The following is a 19,450-nucleotide window of genomic DNA, read 5'->3' as shown; positions in this document are numbered from 1 at the left end:
ATCAAATTCTAAACCATACTTGGCCAACGGATGATGAATTTGAAGAGTGGGTGAAAAGGTATATTCCAGCTGAAGATTCAAATCATGAGGATTCACCACCATAAATGTCAAGATAAAGGTATATTTTCAACAAGATAAAGTGCAAAAGGCAAAAGGAGGCAGTCAGTCACGTAAGCACAAGTTGTCACATCAAGTTGTTAACGGATTAACTTTTGTTTTACATAGCTAGTCAATTAATTGTTTGTAACAAGATGGAATGTCAAATCAAAGATGACATGTGTCTTTTATCCAAGCCTAAAGCTTGTTGCAACTCATCTATATAAGTGAGTTCCTAGAGCTAGAGAAGGGTCCGAGAATTTTGAAGAGAATAGATTTTTCTATGTTTTCTTAGAGTCGGTCCATATATTGTGTGTTATTTTCTGATTTATAATGGTGAAGTAAAAAATTGCCTATCTATTTTGAGTTGATATTCACAGAATTTTAAATATAAGGATTGTATTATTTTCAAGCAAAATGAATACAAAGAAAGAAGTATTTTGAGTGCCCAGTTTTGATCTTGTCTCTTCTTCTGTTATTTTCAAAATTTCTGAGGTTTAAGGACAAGTATCCTGAGCTCCAGTTATGGTTCATTTAGTATTATACCTTAGCTCATGTTTTGGTGTAAATCAAAATGATTATGTAAATGCTTGATGTGATTTAAGGGAATTCGAAATATCAGAGGGAGATCTGATAAGTATAGGATTTGGAATTGAGTATTGATGTTCTTCTCACAAAGTGAGAGAATAGATCCATTGGAGTATGTTCAAGTTCTGTGAGTAAATTACCCAAATGGATAAAGAACCGATCATAAGTTGGTAATAAATAGATCTTGTAAGCTTGTACAATATTAAAATTCATAAATCAAAGTCAAATGTCTTATGTTTTGTTTGTAGATCCTGAAGGATAGCCTATGCTTGATTTAGAGAAAAGATCTAGGGTATGTGGTGCAGGGCACCTGTCTCCTTATTTGAGGAGTTGTCTTTTCTTTAATTTTTGATGTAATAAGGATGTGTTGACACCATCCATTGTGTGTGGATTTTATCCTTTTGTGTGGGCAAGGATCTTTATGGTCATCTTATAAACCAAAAGAATCCTTAGTCCACCAGGATGTGTTTTGTTGTTTTGTGTGTTTTGGAGTCTAATAATTGCAAGTAAGTCATTTTTGCCTTAGATATGTATTTTCCACCATTCCTAAGGTTTTGGAACCTTTTGGCATCTATTAGAAGTTTTAATGCAAAAGTTGTCATGTTATGCAAGAAATTGCAAAAATTGTTCATGCAACTTTTGAAAAGTTGTCATGAAAAGGTATTTCAACTTCCCAACATTTGATAACCACCAAAAGTTGGTTTGAATTGGTTGGTTGAAGATACTTAAGGCACAGGACATCTTGCCTTTGACTGTAGTAGCATTTTATGAAAGGGAAACCTGTTTTCTGGAAGAAACTTGTTCTGTACGGCCTTGTACGGATTGGAAGAAGCAAATAAAAGTTTATGTAAAGTTGGAGTTTTGAACTAGCTTTCATTTGCACCTGGTTTAGGTCGATTTGGTTTTCTGTAGAGGGAGTTACAGCATTTTCCTTGTGCGTAGGTCTGAAACCCTCAAATTCAGGGTTTGAAACAAAGATGTGGCCCTAACTTCACCATTGGAATCCAATGCCACTTGGTGGAATGCAAGTTAAGACACTGTACTTTATGATTTCAGAAGACCAGGACAGGGAAAGCTTATTTGCTGTTGGTATTTTGATGCCTTAGGCTAAATAAGCCCATGTATTTAGCCTAAAATGGACTGTTTGAGCGTAGTATCAGCATAGGAGGATTGTGGGTTCCAATATTCAGTTGGATTAGACTAAACTAAGTCTGTAGACAGTTACCAAACCACTGGATTGATTTCATGCACCCAATGTGAAGCATTTCTATCGAGCCCTAGCTTAACTTGATCAATTAGGCCAAAGTTTTGTTTGGAGTGTTTGTGTTGCAGGAGTGAGATTGGTCCTTGGTAGTTGGGGGAGTGAAAGCATGGCATTTGAGTAAGTTAAACCCATCACAAAGGTTCACGAGTCCACAACCTTACCCTTGTTTTAGAGGAAAAGTTGCTAGCAGAGACCTAGTTGGAAAGAAGGCTAAAAGCCTCAAAATTGCAGTTTGTGTGTCCAGATTTTACAAGGTGTTTTGATTGTTGGTGTTTGGGATAAATCCGTCATTTGAACAAGTTTGGAGTGCCTTAGGATTTGAGTCATCACCTTGAGAGTTGTTGTGTCTTCCAGGAAGGTAGACCCTAGGTGTAAAGAGGAAACCTAGGAAGGAAAAGGTGAAAGTTGAATCAATACAGAAGCTGCATAATTAGGGATCCTTGTTCCACTCAATGATACATTTGTGCATGTTGAAGGTTTGACCAAGGTCCTTTAGAGTTTCTGTTGTGTGCACTCTGCATCAGTATGGAATAGTAGCTGAATTACATCCCTTGTGTAGTCTCTGAGTTAGAAGAATTGAAGGCAAATGTCTGCTATAAAGATGGAATTTACTAGTGTTGTTGTTATCAAGAAAGAAGTATAATAAATTCCAAGGTATACATGCCTGAATCTTGTAGAATTCGAAGGGGAGAAGACTGCCAAGTCTTGTTAGTTGGTCCTATTGATTTGTGTGGGGATATCTATTATGGTTTGTAGCTGATACCTAGGTCTCCCCTGCCACTTCGAAAGGTAATTGAAATCTTGTCAAATCAGGAGCCAACACAATGTATCTCCAGATAGAATGTAATGTTATATGAAGAACTTGAATGTAGAAAGTATTCTTTGATTGACTTTGCTTGTCTCTGTTTGCGCTATTTTTGCTCTTGCTGTGTTTATTGCTTTGCCATTTAGACACTTCTGCTGCTATTTTCCCTAACAAAGTTTTTCTTTCCACTGTGGAAAAGATCTCTGTTAGTGAGATTTACTAGGCTTGCAAAGTAATAATTTGGGAAGATTTGCTTCTGGAAAAGAGTCACGTGAGTTGCTTGAATGGTTGATGTTTTGGAATACACTATATTTTCGAATACAGTATGGTTGGTGTATCAGATTTGCATATAAGAGCTTATTAAATAACTCTTTGTTTTACATTGGAGCCAAGTAGGTCCAACTAGTTGAGAGCAATAACTAAGCTCATTAATTGTTAGTAATGTTATCAAATAATCACACAACCACAATATAATACTAAGAAATTAATTAATTAACTGAATGATGGGTCTCAATGATTGGCTTAAGTATAAGCCCTCAACCTATTCAGGGTGTTGGGTTCTTTTTAATTCAGTTGCTTCTTTTAATCTACATCTATAAAATTATCAGCCCTTGCAGCAACATAAGCCTTTTCAGTGCTATTATCATGCCTAATTCTCGACATTGGTAGCATATGTCAAGATTACAGTCCTCCAGGGTCCAGTGTGCAAGCAATATTATGTCAAATGATCTGAACTTGATTACAGTTTTAGGGTCTCTTGGTCACAAAAAGCTTCTGACTTATTCATGCTTCAAAAAAATGCACGTGATCATGATATGTTGCAACATGCTCAAATGAAGGGGATAGGGTCGGAGGTTTATGTTTAGACAGTTTGGTACTTATTGTTTGTTATGTCAGATAATTTATAAGTGGGTACAACTACATCTACAAACAATATACAAATATAGCTTATAAAGTTATAAAAATTGCTCAATCATTTAATGATTCTTTCTCTTTTCCACCAACACTCTGCAAATCAAGCAAATACCTCATCCTGGTATTCTTTTCTTATCTTTTTATTTTGGTTGTTGGTTTTGACATTCAATATAAATAAATGAATTATAAAAAATTAATTGATCATATAACACCGAGAGGTGCTAGGAAGACTATGCTTTCTGTTCATTAAGCATGATGTAAGTGCTTTTGTTTGTCAAGGCTTGCTCATCCAGGTGGACCAGTGGCTACAAATAAGGCTGTTGCATTGGCAAAATTTTTACAAAGAAAGCTTCAAGAGCCTGGTGGATCTGCTTCTTTGAACCCTGATTTGGTTGAAAGAGCTGTGCAGGATGCTAAGAGTGCCTTGCGTGCAGGTAAATACCAAGTGTAATATGCTAGTGCTATTAATTGTTTCGAGTTATAAATGAATTGAAAATTATGTATTTTATCAAGTGTCACAATAAGATTCAAACTGTAATAGCTTTTCAGTGTTCAATTCATTGTCTAACTGTTTTTCTTATCAAAAGAGTTAAAGCCAAAATTTGACTGATATAAATTGTGCCTGCTGTGGTTGAAACTGAATAATTTTGCAGGCTTCATTGGAAATGAATTAGAATCTTCAAAGAGAGGGAACATAGACGTAAAAGTTTATCAACACAAGCTTTGAATTGTTAACTTTCTACTCATATAAGAGCAATGAAGAATCAGCAATCAATAGTACAATGCCTTCTGAATCGGATATATCAGTCTTTATTACCCACAAATGTCGAATGCTTATTATGAGTTTCACTTGCTTATTCCAATTTAAGAGGTCAATGGACCAGACCTATTTTTTTTTTTCACACATCTGGCCATATAACTCTTATTATTTTATTATTTCTCTAAATTTGCAAAGAACAAATATAAGATGCACATTGTGCTTTTGCATTTTTGTACATTACATTAGCCGACCCTTTTCATAAGAACTGCACATTGCCAGACTCATTTTTGACACTTTGGCATAATTTTCTATAGGATGAGAGGTTTTATTCATACGGTATATGGGAATTTAGGATCATATGTAAAATATTTTATTGTTTCATTTTTTGTAATGAACTTTTCTAAATGTATGTAGAAAAAAATGTTTTTTCCTTTTGTCTTTGCTTGACCTTATCTAACCTGATCCTGCACTCATCTTTTGCACCTATTTAACCCATATTAATGAAGAGTGTAAAGCAATCAATTATTGTGGTTATTCTTTTTTATTCTATGCTGTATGTTTTCTTCTTACTTAGATTTCAATTATCCATAGTTAGGCTGAGGACATATTACTTGAGGAATTTTTATTGTCTCTGTTCACTTTGTTGAAGTGAAGGAAAGCCCTTAAGAACATTCATTGACAAAGTAAAATCTTTCGGTACTATTTCTATCAACTCTCTACAGTGCCTATGGCTTCCATTAAAGAATATAAACAAGTTAGCAATTGATATGTTATTTGTAGGTGTTGAGTTTTAGGATCTCTGCAAATGTATTAGCATTGCTTGTATGGTATGTGTTTTTTCTTATTTATATTGTGGATGAGACGTGTCCCTTCATGGGACATGTCTATTCATTAACATATACTTTATTAATTAATATAATAACATATATATATATATATATATATATATATATATATATATATATATATAATATTTCTTTAATCTTATTATATTAATTTCTCTAACATAATACTACTAGGATATATATAAATTATATCTCATATATATGTATATATATGTACAATAGTATTATCTGACTAAAGCTACCAAACATCAACGCTCCCTCTTAGCTTGGGAGCATAAACACACTACATTTTATTACCTCAATGTAAAATCAGGAATGATAAGTTTTAAGGATATCTTTGATCAAAAGATACCCACCATTTAGATATCATCTCAGGATATCAAGAGTAATGGCCTCAAAATATCAAGTCACATGATATTAACCAAGTACTAAAAAATGTCCATAGCTAATGTATCTTAAATAATACTTACCATAGCAACATTCATGGTTTGTTTAAGGAACTTAATCCACCATGCAAGATATAATATATCTTGATCTATCTCAGACATCATAAGATGTCCATCACAATAGAAGGCAATGGTTTGTTTTAGGAACTCAATCCACCATGCAAGATATAGTCTATTGTGATCTGTCGTAGACATCATAAGATGTCTATCACAATAGAAGGCCATGGTTTGTATAAGGAACTTAATACACTATGCAAGTTATCATCTATCATGATCTGCTTAAACATCATAAGACGACCATCACAATAGAAGGACATGGTCTGTTTTAGGAACTTAATCCACCATGCAAGTTATCATCTATCATGATCTGCTTAGACATCATAATAGAAGATTAAGTTATTGAAAGATTGTCACTTTTCAATAACATCTATAGATACAAGTGATAATCATTTGGAAGTCGTCACTTCTTCATGAACATAGGAGGTAGGCCCATTTAAATCATATAGTCACACGCATGGATTTTTGGACTCCCTCTGAATATCAAATCTTCTGAGCTCCTCATGTCAATGTTGCTTTTGATAAAGTGTCCCTCTGAATATCAATCTTCCTTTTCCTGCAAGAGCATCCTTAGAAAAGATCAAGGCAAATAGCTCTTATAGTACATATAGAAATACAAATAAGAATGTTTAATTAATTAGGATGTTAGTGATTTAATTCATGCCAATTACTAACAACATAAATGATTATAACATAACTCTTTATTATATATTTTCAATAATAGAAATAAGATAGCATAATACTTAATTTTTATATAAATAATGGATCGATGTTAAAATATAACTTTACCTTATCTTTACCTTTTATACTCCCATAATTTATCTCTTTCTATCAAATCTACTCGAGTTGATTCCTGCAGTTAATGGTGGGTCCCTTTGTACCCACATGGTGTGCATAGCTGCCAGGGAGGGGTATTTATTTGCATCCTTAAATCTCCTTAGATGACAATGTTGGATTCTAAAGGCATGGTCTTACGAATCTTCCCCATGCGTGGGGTCTGATGACCACTTGTTCCACATCACTCCTATTGGTCTTGTCTCGTTCCGCATTCAAAAATGAGATGTTTACTCCGACTTTGGTAGGCGACTTCTACAGAATTTGGACTTCGTGTTCTTAGTATTTTGGGCTTCTCCCAGTGTTCGTACTGCTACGTCATCGTATCTTTCCTTTTTTTTTCATGCCTTATGATGGGTCGTCTCCTTTATATATGCCTGAATTTGAGTCTCTGATCTACGACACAAAAATAGCTCATGAGTCTTCCAACTACTTATTTGACAGTGTGGAATTTTTAAAACTTTGATACGAAACCTTGTCTTTATGTTCGTCTACCCATATATTGTCTTTGTATTGATTCATCTGCATGGTCGATCTGTTCAAAACTGTGCGAAATTAACAAATCTAAGGACTGAACTCAGGTTTGAGCAGAGGGCCGCGACTATAAGGTGATTGCAGTCTTATCTAAATTTCTCTCTATGCTCAGGATTATTCGTTGGCATGCCTATGGTATTTACAAGGTAAAACTGTTATATTGATCTGAAAATTCACTGGCGACAACCTGTGATTGCTCTTGCTATCCATTAATGCTCTCTCTTCTAAAGTTTAATGGTCGCCCAGATTCCAAATCTTAGAATCTCATCTTCCCTCAATCGAAGGCCACCAATAATTCCTTCAATCTGCCTTTAGATCTCCAACCCTCCAAAAATATGTTTCTATAAGTTGCTGAGAGAAATCGATCCAAAGAATTATTATTATCGTGTTTGTACAATGACATCGAATTGGAAAGTATTATCATTCTCGTTGTTATTACACACTTGCAGAAATTATTGATCTTCAAATATTCTATCTACCTTAAACATAAGATTTATCAATGTGCAGATATGGAGGATGCTATTAGCTGAACAATATTTTATCAATACAACTTTCATTCCAAACTTCTTTGCAGTGTTAAAGTCGCAGCGTCAGTTGGATTGAAGCACATGATAATTCAGAATAGTATATACATATATACTTGCACGCACACACACACACACACACACACACACATATATATATATATAATATCAATATGTGAAATATGAATTACTTCATATTGATTGAATCAATATTACCTCCCCTAACATTATCGGGGTCCACTTATATAATATTTTAGATGGCATTAAATTCACTAATAACTGTTTGGACTCATATTAAGCACTGTATCATTATATTATCGGGCAAGGTTCAAGTAATATGTTATAATGTTAATATTCATGTCCATGAAGGGACATGACCCTACGTGGTACAAGTACCACGTAGGGTCATGTCCTTACATGGGCATGACTCCATGTTCCATATAAATAATGAGTGGGTTTGCTGTGAGAGAACATCATTAATCCACAACATGATAAGTATCTACAGCAACGAATCAAAATTAATATCTGCAGTCATTCATTAATATATATTGTCTCTGCTATATATATCACAAGTTTTTCAGAAGATTATCATACCAGTTCCAATACCAAGTCTTATGTGTTTGCATAGTTCTAAACAGTCAGAATATAGCAGATTCTCAGTAAAACAACATTGTATTTCCAATTTGTAACTCTATCAGAGATCTTAAATTCCTTTACATGGTATGATAGCCTAACTGAGAGTAAACAATATGCAATTATCACTCAGGTTTCAAATCTACTTAAATAATCTTGAAATTGCAACCATGGTGAACCATGTAAGGCTGGAGGGACTTGAAGCTGCCTCAAACTTTGCATAATGGAAGATTTGAATAATGATCATCCTACGAGAACTTGAATTAGAAGGATACGTGGAAGAAAATAAAACAATGCCTGAAAATGATCCAGATAAAACAATCTGGAAAAGACATACTAATAAAGCTATGAAGATTTTTATAGATTCTGTGAAAGTTCACGTACTTCCGTCCATATCAAATCTCAAAACTGCCTATGAGTTCTTCATGACTGATAAGACACATTTGAAATCAATAATGATTGCTCTTTTTGAAACAACTACTATTATGATATTGCTATTAGGATTTAACTGTGTGATTTTGAGTCAAACTCATTGACCTATGTTTCATGAGTAGTGATTCAACATGAATCCATATCTCATGAGAATACATGGAACACTTGGCACTGATTGGATCTAGATGATACTCATAGGGGTGAAGCACCGGGACTTCCTGGGAGGTCACCCATCCCAGTACTACTTAACTACAAAGTTTCCTCCATGGTTAAACCCAAAGCTTGCAGCCCCATTTGCAAAACCTTCACCAAGTGTTGTGCCTTATGAACCATTCATTAGAAAGCCCCTTGAGCTCATCAATTGGTAAGTAGGAGATAATTTCCACAACAAGTCAAATTATGATATTGCTGTCAAGATTTAATTGTCTGATTTTGAGTCAAACTCATTGACCCATGTTTCATGAGTAGTGATTCAACATGAATCCATCTCTCATGAGAATAAATGGAACACTTAGCACTCATTGGAACTAGGTGATGCTCACAGGGGTGAAGCACCGGGACTTCCCGGGAGGTTACCCATCCCAGTACTACTCCAGCCTGAGCGCGCTTAACTACAAAGTTATCTCCATGGTTAAACCCAAAGCTTGCAACCCCATTTGCAAAACCTTCACCAAGTGTTGTGCCTTATGACCATTCATTAGAAAGCCCCTTAACCATTGTGACTTGTGCAAATGGGGTTGCAAGCTTTGGGTTTAACAATGGAGGAAATTCTGTAGTTAAGTGCGCTCAGGTTGGAGTAGTACTGGGATGGGTGACCTCTCGGGAAGTCCCGATGCTCTACCCCTATGAGCATCACCTAGATCCAATGAGTGCTAAGTGTTTTATTTATTCTCATGAGAGATGGATTCATGTTGAATCACTACTCATGAAACATGGGTCAATGAGTTTGACTCAAAATCACATAGTTAAATCCTAATAGCAATATCCTAATTTGACTTGTTGTGGAAATTATCTCCTACTTATCAACAACTACTATACATTCAAATGAACAAAGGAGAGACCATTACATCTTATTTCTTGAGAACTGCAGAATTAAAAGACCAACTTGCAACTGTTGCTGATAAGGTAGATGGCAAAGCATTATCTCTAATAGCCCTTAAAGGGTTACCTATGTCTTGGGAATCCTTTATTCGAGGAATTAGCTCTAGACTTGAACTGCCAAATTTTGACCAACTTTAGAATGATTGCACACAAGAGGAATCAAGTCCGATCACAAGAGGAATTAGTCCAAATCAAGGAGAAATTCAAGACCTTCGAATAAACACAAATAATAAAGGAAAGAAAGGTCAATTCAAATAGAACAAAGGAAAAAGTAATCAAACATACAAGAAAAGAGACGTGTCTAAAGTACAATACTACAAATATGACAAATTCGGTCACATTCACAAATATTGCCCAGAAAGGAAGAAGATTCAAGCTGCCCTAGCTGAAGTGAAGGAAGAAAACTCACTATTCTTTTTGGCACTATCAAGTGAGCTAAACACTAACAAGAATACGTGGATAATAGACAAGTGAGCATCTTGACACATAATAGGATTCAAAGACAAATTCGAAACTTTTGAAGGTCACTCTATTGAAGAAGTAACAATAGGGGATAACTCCACTTGTGAAAGGAATCGGGACCTATTCAAGTCAACTAAAAAATGGAGTTACTCTACACAACTAAAGGATGTGTTATTTGTACCTAGCATCAAAAGGAATTTGGTTTCAATTTCAGGCCTAGCAGATCAAGGGTATTGTATCACATTTCAAGAAGATAAAGTTCTATCCTGGCCTAAGAACTCCAATATTAAGAATGCAATCACCATCGGTTTCAGAGGTGGAAGTTTGTATAAGCTTTGTAACCCTCAAACCTAGCATTAAACCATGAAGTTTCAAACTCTAATGGAATTTGGCATAGAAGACTAGACCACCTTCATTTGTTGTGCTCTACCATTTGTAGAAAAGATTGTAATAGGTCTACCTAGTAAAAAATCTGATCATATTGGAACATGCAAGGGATGTGGCTTAGGAAAATATACCAAAGGATCTTTTCCAAAAAGTGAATAGAAATCTAAAGTCGTAGTTGAACTTATTCACATTGAGTTGTGTGGTTCTATGTTAGTACCTTCACTGGGAGGTTTCTTGTATTATGCAATTTTTATAGATGAATTCTCTAGGAAAACCTGAATTTACTTCGTAAAACTTAAAGAATGAAATGAAGTATTATCAAAGTTCAAAGATTTATTAGTCAAAAACCAAACTGCGAAGAGAATCAAGACACTAAGATCTGACAATTGGGGTGAACATATTTTTAAGAGCTTTAAAGAATTCTGCACTTCTATTGGGATTAAGAGGGAGTCTACAGTACCTTATAATCCTCAACAGAATGGAGTGGTAGAAATGAAAACCAAAACTATCATTGAATCCACTAAAGCCATGATGGATGATCAAAATCTCCACATCTCATTTTGGGCTGAAGCCTCTAATACCGTAGTGTACATTCAAATAGATGTACTGATTCAATCTTAGAGAACATAACCCCTGAAGAATCCTTTACAAGAAACAAACCAGAATTAAGTCACCTAAGAATCTTTGGATGTCCTGTATATATTCATATTCCAAAAGAAAAGAGAACTAAACTAGAACCCTCTAGGAAGAAAGGTATATTTGTAAGGTATAGTGAATCCTCCAAAGGTTATAGGGTTTTTATTCCAGGACAGAGTACTATTGAAATCAACAGAGATGTAAAATTTGAAGAAGATACTGCTTATAACCTCTCAAAAAATATTGAAGAATCAAATGAGGAATCAACTACAGAATTAGATGAGAACCCCTTAATTGAGAATCAGAGGGAGAGTGGTTTAGAAGATCATGAATTCCCATCTCCAAATACGGAAAATGTTGAAAACCCTAACAATAAGAAAAGGCCACTGGGCAAGAAAAATGATAGAAGAAAACAATGTAGAACTTGATGAGATATTTAGAGAAAGCAAGAAAACTAGAAGTCATTCATGCTATGTTACTCTAGTATCTGAACTCATTAAATTTGAACCTTCAAGTGTTGATGAGGCATTATCGTGTCAACTTTGGAAAGATGCAATGATTGAAGAATATCAATCTATATTAAAAGATGATGTCTGGGATGTCGTACCTAGACCTAAGGGCAAATTAATTGTCTCCTCAAAATGGTTATTCAAAATCAAACATGCACCAGATGGTAGTATTGAAAAATACAAAGCCAAATTTGTTGCCTGAGGATTTTCTTAGAAGGCTGGAATTGATTATGAAGAGACATTTTGTCTAGTTGCTTGATACATCTCTGTCAGAACCATTATTACTGTTGCATCATCTAAAGGATGGAAGATACATCAAATAGATGTTAAGACTGCCTTTCTAAATGGTGTTATCAATGAAGAAGTATATGTAGAACAACCAGAAGGATTTGTTACTCATGACAAAAAATCCTATGTGTGCAAATTGAAGAAGGCACTCTACGACCTTAAACAAGCCCCCAGGGCATGATACGAAAGGATATATAGTTATCTCACTAAATTTGGGTACTCTAAAAATGACGCTGATCCTAATATATATTTCAAAATATCAAATGGTGATATGATTATTCTTGTTTTATATGTTGATAAGTTACTAATAATAGGGGAAGATCATCTTATAGTAAAATGCAAATAGGATCTTGCGGCCGAGTTTGACATGAAAGATCTTGGACCTCTACCCTATTTTTTGGGTCTATAAGTATGGCAAAAGGAGAACTACATTTTCTTAAACAAAGGAAAATACACTATTGACATCTTGACCAAAATTGGAATGATGGACTTCAAGCCATTATCCACACCGACAGAAACAAATCTTCACAAACTAAAAAATGACGAAATTGAATCTGAACCTACAGATCCTACATACTACAGACAAATAATTGGATCATTAATGTACTTGGTGAATACTCGACTTGATACTTGTTACGCAACTAATACATTTAGTCAATTCATGTGCGAACCTAAGAAGATTCATCTCATGGCAGCCAAGCATATCTTACGATACTTGCATGGTACTATTGGATTTGGTCTAAAATATGATCGTGTTGAGATTCAACTTCAAGGGTACTCAAATTCTGACTGGGTCAGCAACTCCATCGACCATAAAAGTACTACAGGATGTTTATTTAGTCTTGGTTCAGCTATGATATCTTGGTTTAGCAGGAAGCAATCAACAATTGTCCTAAGTTCCACTGAAGTAGAATATATTGCTGCATCTATGGGAGCCAAAGAAGTAGTATGGTTAAAAAAGTTGCTAGTTGGATTATTTGGGAAGCCTCTGAACCCTACAGTTATGCATTGTGACAGCCAGAGCTGCATAAAGTTATCGATAAATCTAGTTTTCCACAACCGATCAAAGCATATTGGAATTTGTTATCACTATGTCAGAGATATGGTGGACATAGATGCTTTCAAGCTAGAATACATCAGCATTGATGAGAAAACTGCCGATATATTCACTAAACCTCTATCTAAACCTAAAATGGAGCATTTTAAAGGTAAACTTGGGATGATTCAAATTTGATTGTAACTCTTGAGATTGAATCTTGGTTATAATGGAAGATGTATATATAATTATATTCACTTAATTTATCCTTGATGTTAAAGAGTTACTATCTCTTGGGTGGATTATATCATGAAAGGTGACGATCTTTCATTGATATGTATATTTGGAAGGTTGCTATTTTAAGGTGATGATTCTATCAATAGTTTGACCTGTCATCATGATGAACTACATTAAGTTGCTGTCCCGGAGTGCCAGTAGTCATGATAACGAATGTATCATGATTAGACTACATTAAGTTGTTGTCTCAGAGTGCCAGAGATCATGAGACTTGTCATTGTAGAGTTCATGACATTTTTTGATTACTTGTTATCTGATCGACTTCATTAAGTTGTTCCGGAGTGCTGGAAATCAGATAGCTTATTCTCTTCATAGACATCACACATTTGATGTCAGTGCACATATCAAGTGAATATCACTATGGTGAGACAACATTGATTCAATCCTCCCTCGCTAAGAGGGAGTGTTAAAGTCGTAGCTTCAATCGGATTGAAGCACATGATAACTCAGAATAGTATATATATATATATATATATATATATATAAAATATGTGAAACACGAATTACTTAATAACGATTGAATCAGTATTACCAACCCTAACATTATCGGGGTCCACTTAAATAATATTTAATGTGTCATCTAATTCACCGATAACTGTTTTGGACTCATATTAACCACCGTATCATTATATTATCAGGCAAGGTTTAAGTAGTATGTTATAATGTTAATATTCATGTCCACGTAGGGACATGACCTTACGTGGTACAAGTACCATGTAGAGTCATGTCCCTACGTAGGCATGACTCCATGTTCCATATAAATAATGAGTGAGTTCGCTGTGAGAGAACATCACTAATCCACGACATGATAAGTATCTACAGCAGCGAATCAAAATTAATATCTGCAGTCATTCATTAATAAATATTCTCTCTGCTATATATATCACAGTTTTTTCAGAAGATTATCATACCAGTTTATCAAGTTTGCATAGTTGTAAACAGTCAGAGTACAGCATATTTTCAGTAAAACAACATTGCATTTCCAATCTGTAATTCTATCAGAGATCTTAAATTCCTTTACATGCAGTCTGCAGGCATGGTAGGGAACCTGGCTTTGATACCAATTTGAGTTTTAGGATTGCTGCAAATGTATTAGCATTGCTTGTATGGTATGTGTTTTTCAAAGGCAGCAATCTTTCTCTTATTTATATTGTGGATGAGACATGTCCTTTCATTAACATATACTTCATTAATTAATATAATGACATATACATACATTACATACATAGCACATACATATAGAAAGATGCATAGTTTGCAAAGTCTTTGACCTTGAGTTGCCGAGTACTCTCCATTTTGTTTGTTGGGCGAGTACTCTCAAGTTTAACTCTTTCATTTTTATAGAGACACAAATCTATGGGCAAAAATGTCGATGTAGGGAAAATGTTGGTTAGAATGTGTTTTTCACATGTTGCTACAAAACCATGCATTTTCCCCTTCAAGGTGTCAATTTTTAATTTAATACAATTTGTAGTTGATACAAATAAAATATGTTTCTTTAAGAGAATTTAACATTTAGTTCTTTCTAAGTTGAGTTTTTACCGAGTTTTTGTTGAGTTTTCATCGGGTTCTTCCGGAGTTAAAAAATTTGGGATTGCCGAGTACTCTCCGAGTCCGAGTTTGCAAACTATGTATATATATATATATATATATATATATATATATATATATATATATATATAAGTATTACTATGTTAGAGAAATTAATATAATAAGACAAAAAATATATTTCTCTAACATAGTAATACTTAGATATATATAAATTATATCTCATATACAATAAATATCTATCTATCTATATGTCTATATGTATGTATGTATGTACATCTACAATAGTATTACCTCAGGTTTATCCGACTGGAGCTACCAAACATCAATAGTAGGGATTGATTCTTGTAATTTAATGCTTTTTTGTCATCTGCTTGTTCCATATCGATAAAATCTCAAGTAACTCGAATTTTTATTTTTGAAGAAACACATGTTGGGGTAGAGGTGATTAAGGCTGCCCGTGTCACTTGATTCATCTATTTAGGTTCTTTCACCTAATCATTGCAAGTCTACAAAAAGAACAAAACTTTAATAATGTCCACAAATGACTAAAATAGGTCCATGAGATTATAAAGCACAACCACCTGAGATGTTATTTATATGTATTCATTTTAGCCTTCTTGTGACTTAATCAACATCAGAAAGGGTTATCATTGTTAAATTAAGAGAGTTCTCAAAATCATGGTTTAACAATTTCATTTTTCCTTCAATTCGAGTCCAAAATGGATAACAAAATATTACTACCATTTCACATGAACAGGAATATAATTGCATAAATTATAATGCTAGAAACATGCAACTAAAAAGAAATATCTAGCCATCATCAGGGTTTAGATAACACCGCATCAGGGTTATAGTAACTAGTTTGTACTATGCAAGCCTTGACATTTGGATCTAGCTTAATCTTCATTCTCTACTGAGAATGGCCCGCCCTCCTATAATAAGGCACATGTACCATTTTGGCCTTGCCATCGGAGCATCCTGATGTTAGAGTGTCCACCCAGCAATAGACAAGGTTGAGGATACACTTCCACCAACCTTCTTCTTGTCAGCTGGGCTACCGACCTCTTAGTGATCCATTTAGGCAAGCATGCCTTCAATCTACCTTGGCCAAGGATTTAAATGGGCAAATGAATAGCTTGATCACCACCGCTCGACTTGCCAATCATGTCATTTTCTTAGTTTTGATTTATCTTTATGATTTTGCAATTTATCCATCTGTCCACTTCGTATGGATCACACCATCATCTCAACCCTTCCCGATTATACTAGATAGTTTCCCAGTGTGATTTTTCCAACTTGATTATAAATTACTCAGTTACGAAAAATAAATCTTTTTCCACATTACATTATCAGTTTTTCTAGAATAGTGTTGGGTCCAAGGTTCACTGGCGAACCCAACGCTTTGATACCATATGTAACAACCGCTTTTTCCAGGTCTTAACTAATAATTAACATATCAAAGAAAATATAGTTATTACTTCATTTTCATAGGAAGACGGTTATTTTAGTTACATTCATGTGAATGATTAACAGTTACAATTAGTTAAATGAAATTTTATAACTAACAATTGAAAACACCAATGAATTTACCAAGGAATTTAAAATCTACATATCATAAAATTCAAAACCGAAAAAACTTAGGGATGCTTCTGCAAAACCTAGGTTAATCCATAAAATACCTCTTAAGGAACAAATAGCTATACTACTTTATTTGATGCAGGAGCATCCAGAGGTATAAGGGCAATCCTGTGTCACCCAAAAAAAATGTACTTAGACTTAGTTTCTGTTCATGTGCTTTCATTTTTGGACACCCATTTGGGTCAAATAAAGGTTCCAACTCTCACAGTTCCACTATCAGTGTGCTAGAAAATCCCGAAAAAATAGGAGCATGTAATTGGGCCATCATTTTGGTAAACTAGAAGGTGTGAATTGGCTAGATGAATGTAATTGTGATTTAGAACATTCCAGAAAAAGAATTAGGTCAAAAGGCCCCACGGTTTGAAAGTTATTGCAGTTTTTCGGGTTTTGGAGACCTCCTAAGAGTGCTTCAAGGTCAAGTTAGGGGCATTAAATGACCTCGAAAAGGGCCGAAAAATGGGGGACGAGCGAAGCTGGTCCATAGGGCTATAGAGCGCTTCAAGAGCTTTCCGAAAATGTAAACAGTTCGTCAATCGGAGCTATGGTTTAAAAGTTATGCCTCCCGGAAGTTTGGTTACCGTTTCTGGATTCTTCTAGATTTGCGCCGACTTCTAATGCAGCTTCTGGAACCTTCTATTTGGTCGGTGGATGCCTACTAGCACTTTCTAGAATGTACTCCTAGTCCGTCACCCTCCGGGGTCTATATTAAGAGATTTCTGGCATTGTAAAAGGCAGTTCGGAGTGGAGTTTGAGAGAAGGTATTGGAAGGAGAAATTATCTCCACATTTATGCTATTGTAAGCCCTTAGGGCATGTTTGAAGTTTATTTTCTCTGTACTGAATGTACTAGCTTATTTTCCAGTTAATACAATTTTCCTTTTCTGTTGTGTCCATTCTATTCTTGGGTTGTGTCCCCATCATTATCGTAATGACAAATACTAATGTTTCTTTTAGGGCATCAAATACCACTATATCAATTAGGGCATCATTTACCATTGGATCGTTTAGGGCATCAGATACCAATGTATCATTTAGGGCATCAATTACCACTATTTTATTTCTTTTGTTTCTATTGCTAACTATGGCAATAACATAAGATTAGAAGATTTGCTTATAATCATTATTCTTATAAATGAAAGACTGAAATAACAATCCTATAGATATATTTCATATTCAGTTGGAAGATCAACCGATCGAACTGGTCACCAATTACATTGACGAGAAAGGTTGCTTTCATCAAAGGGAATAACTGAATTCAATGATATAAATTAATCCATCATATCTTCTACTTGTATAAATATCATAAAAGTACCTGTTACCAATAAATTTTTGAATGCTCATCTTATCTTTATCTGATACACATCTTGACATCTTATGGAGAGGGCAAACATTGTCAGGGGCTTAACCTCCCAACCATGGATCTTAAACTTATCCCCACACTTTCTCTAACTAGAAAAGCCCTCCCTACTCGGAATGGAATGGAACACCTTGTCAACCATTGAGCATTCTGGTACTTAATCACACCACTCGACTTGACAATAGAGAATGAATTGAACATGGATGAGCTATTAAACGATTTTCCTTTTAAAAATATGTAATTGTTATGTCATTTCTGATTTTGTTTCCATGTTATTGCAAATTTCTTTATCACCTCTTCACCTCTTCCTTGGCCATACAGTGGGGTGAGTCCTAGGTGTTTTAAATTTCAGAGTAAACCAACTCATTCTTTTGATCCTCAGCTAGTGTATGAATATTATATGTTTCAATACATCACAGCTTTTATGGCGTGAGAAAATAATCTTAAGACTTGCAAGGTACAATTCGATTTTGACTTTCAGCAGTACAATAAAGATGTTTGGACTTGTCATGACAATTGGTCTTGACTCAATATGGAAAGATTAGTCTCTTTGATAATACAATACATATTTCTCATGGACGTACTTCCTTCTGCTATAAATTGTAGGAACAAGGGAAAGAAGATGTATCACTTGAAAAGGAAATGACCACCTATCTTGGTCCGACTTAATAGAAAACGTGAGCCTTGGCTTGATGTTTAACGGCCGGTTCCCTCAAGAAGCAATCCATATGCAATATTCAGAACATATCTGATTTCCGACCTTCAGTACGGGTAGAACAAGAAGTAACAGTGTGGGTAAAAAAATATGTAGAGCTAAATCGTATGAAGACAATATATTCTTATCCAACTTCTCTCGGCTTCCAAATATATGTAAAGGCATTCGATAATCTCCCAAGTTTCCAAGAAGCCGTAAGTTTTAAAGAAATGATTTGTCTTCTTGAACGTTGATATAATATGCCAAGTGTACATTTCAATTTCTAAAAAGAATTGAATAAATATGGAAAAGAACTTGAAGTTTATAAAACTAGGATAATAATAAATGTATTTATCTACTTGTACACAGATGTATTTTATAAGATGACATCATATTATATCTTTTATCCAAGGTCATATCTTTTTGAATATGTATATCTAAATACATGCTTCATTTGGAAGATTATTTTATCTTCTTGTACACGTATTTAAATGTACGTATTAATTAGATAAAATTTTGTATAAAATTAATACTATGGTGTCACCTTTATTTCTATATCTGTGTGTATGTACATAGATATATATTGTAATGAAGTGATGGAAATGTTAACCTTAAGTGATTAAAGGTATGTACTTAAATTAAATTCATTAATGTTTTTAATGTTTATCTAATAGCGCATGCGTGCCCATTAATTGTACTTTGTTATGCAGTTGCTAGGTCTTCAACCATGGTGATTCATGATTCATACCCATTTGCCCAGTA

At 34.5% G+C, this 19,450-nt stretch overlaps 1 protein-coding gene across 2 annotated transcripts in view; it reads left to right on the top strand.

Moving 5' to 3' along the window:
• The window catches only part of LOC149540899 (E3 ubiquitin-protein ligase), a 90,209-nt gene that overhangs the window by 28,373 nt on the left and 42,386 nt on the right, over positions 1-19,450 (top strand). The window contains exons 2-3 of one of the 2 annotated variants that reach the window (XM_089801962.1): positions 3,948-4,102; positions 4,322-4,368. In XM_089801962.1, the coding sequence (XP_089658088.1) occupies positions 3,948-4,102; positions 4,322-4,368 (202 nt within the window). The remainder of the gene's footprint in view (positions 1-3,947; positions 4,103-4,321; positions 4,369-19,450) is intronic. The other variant, XM_089801963.1, reaches the window with a different exon arrangement.

Source organism: Cupressus sempervirens, chromosome 9, assembly GCF_028749045.1.
Source record: "Cupressus sempervirens isolate cs-2001-9-10 chromosome 9, ASM2874904v1, whole genome shotgun sequence".
Lineage (NCBI taxonomy): Eukaryota > Viridiplantae > Streptophyta > Pinopsida > Cupressales > Cupressaceae > Cupressus > Cupressus sempervirens.
This window is presented reverse-complemented; position numbering and strand designations above follow the sequence as displayed.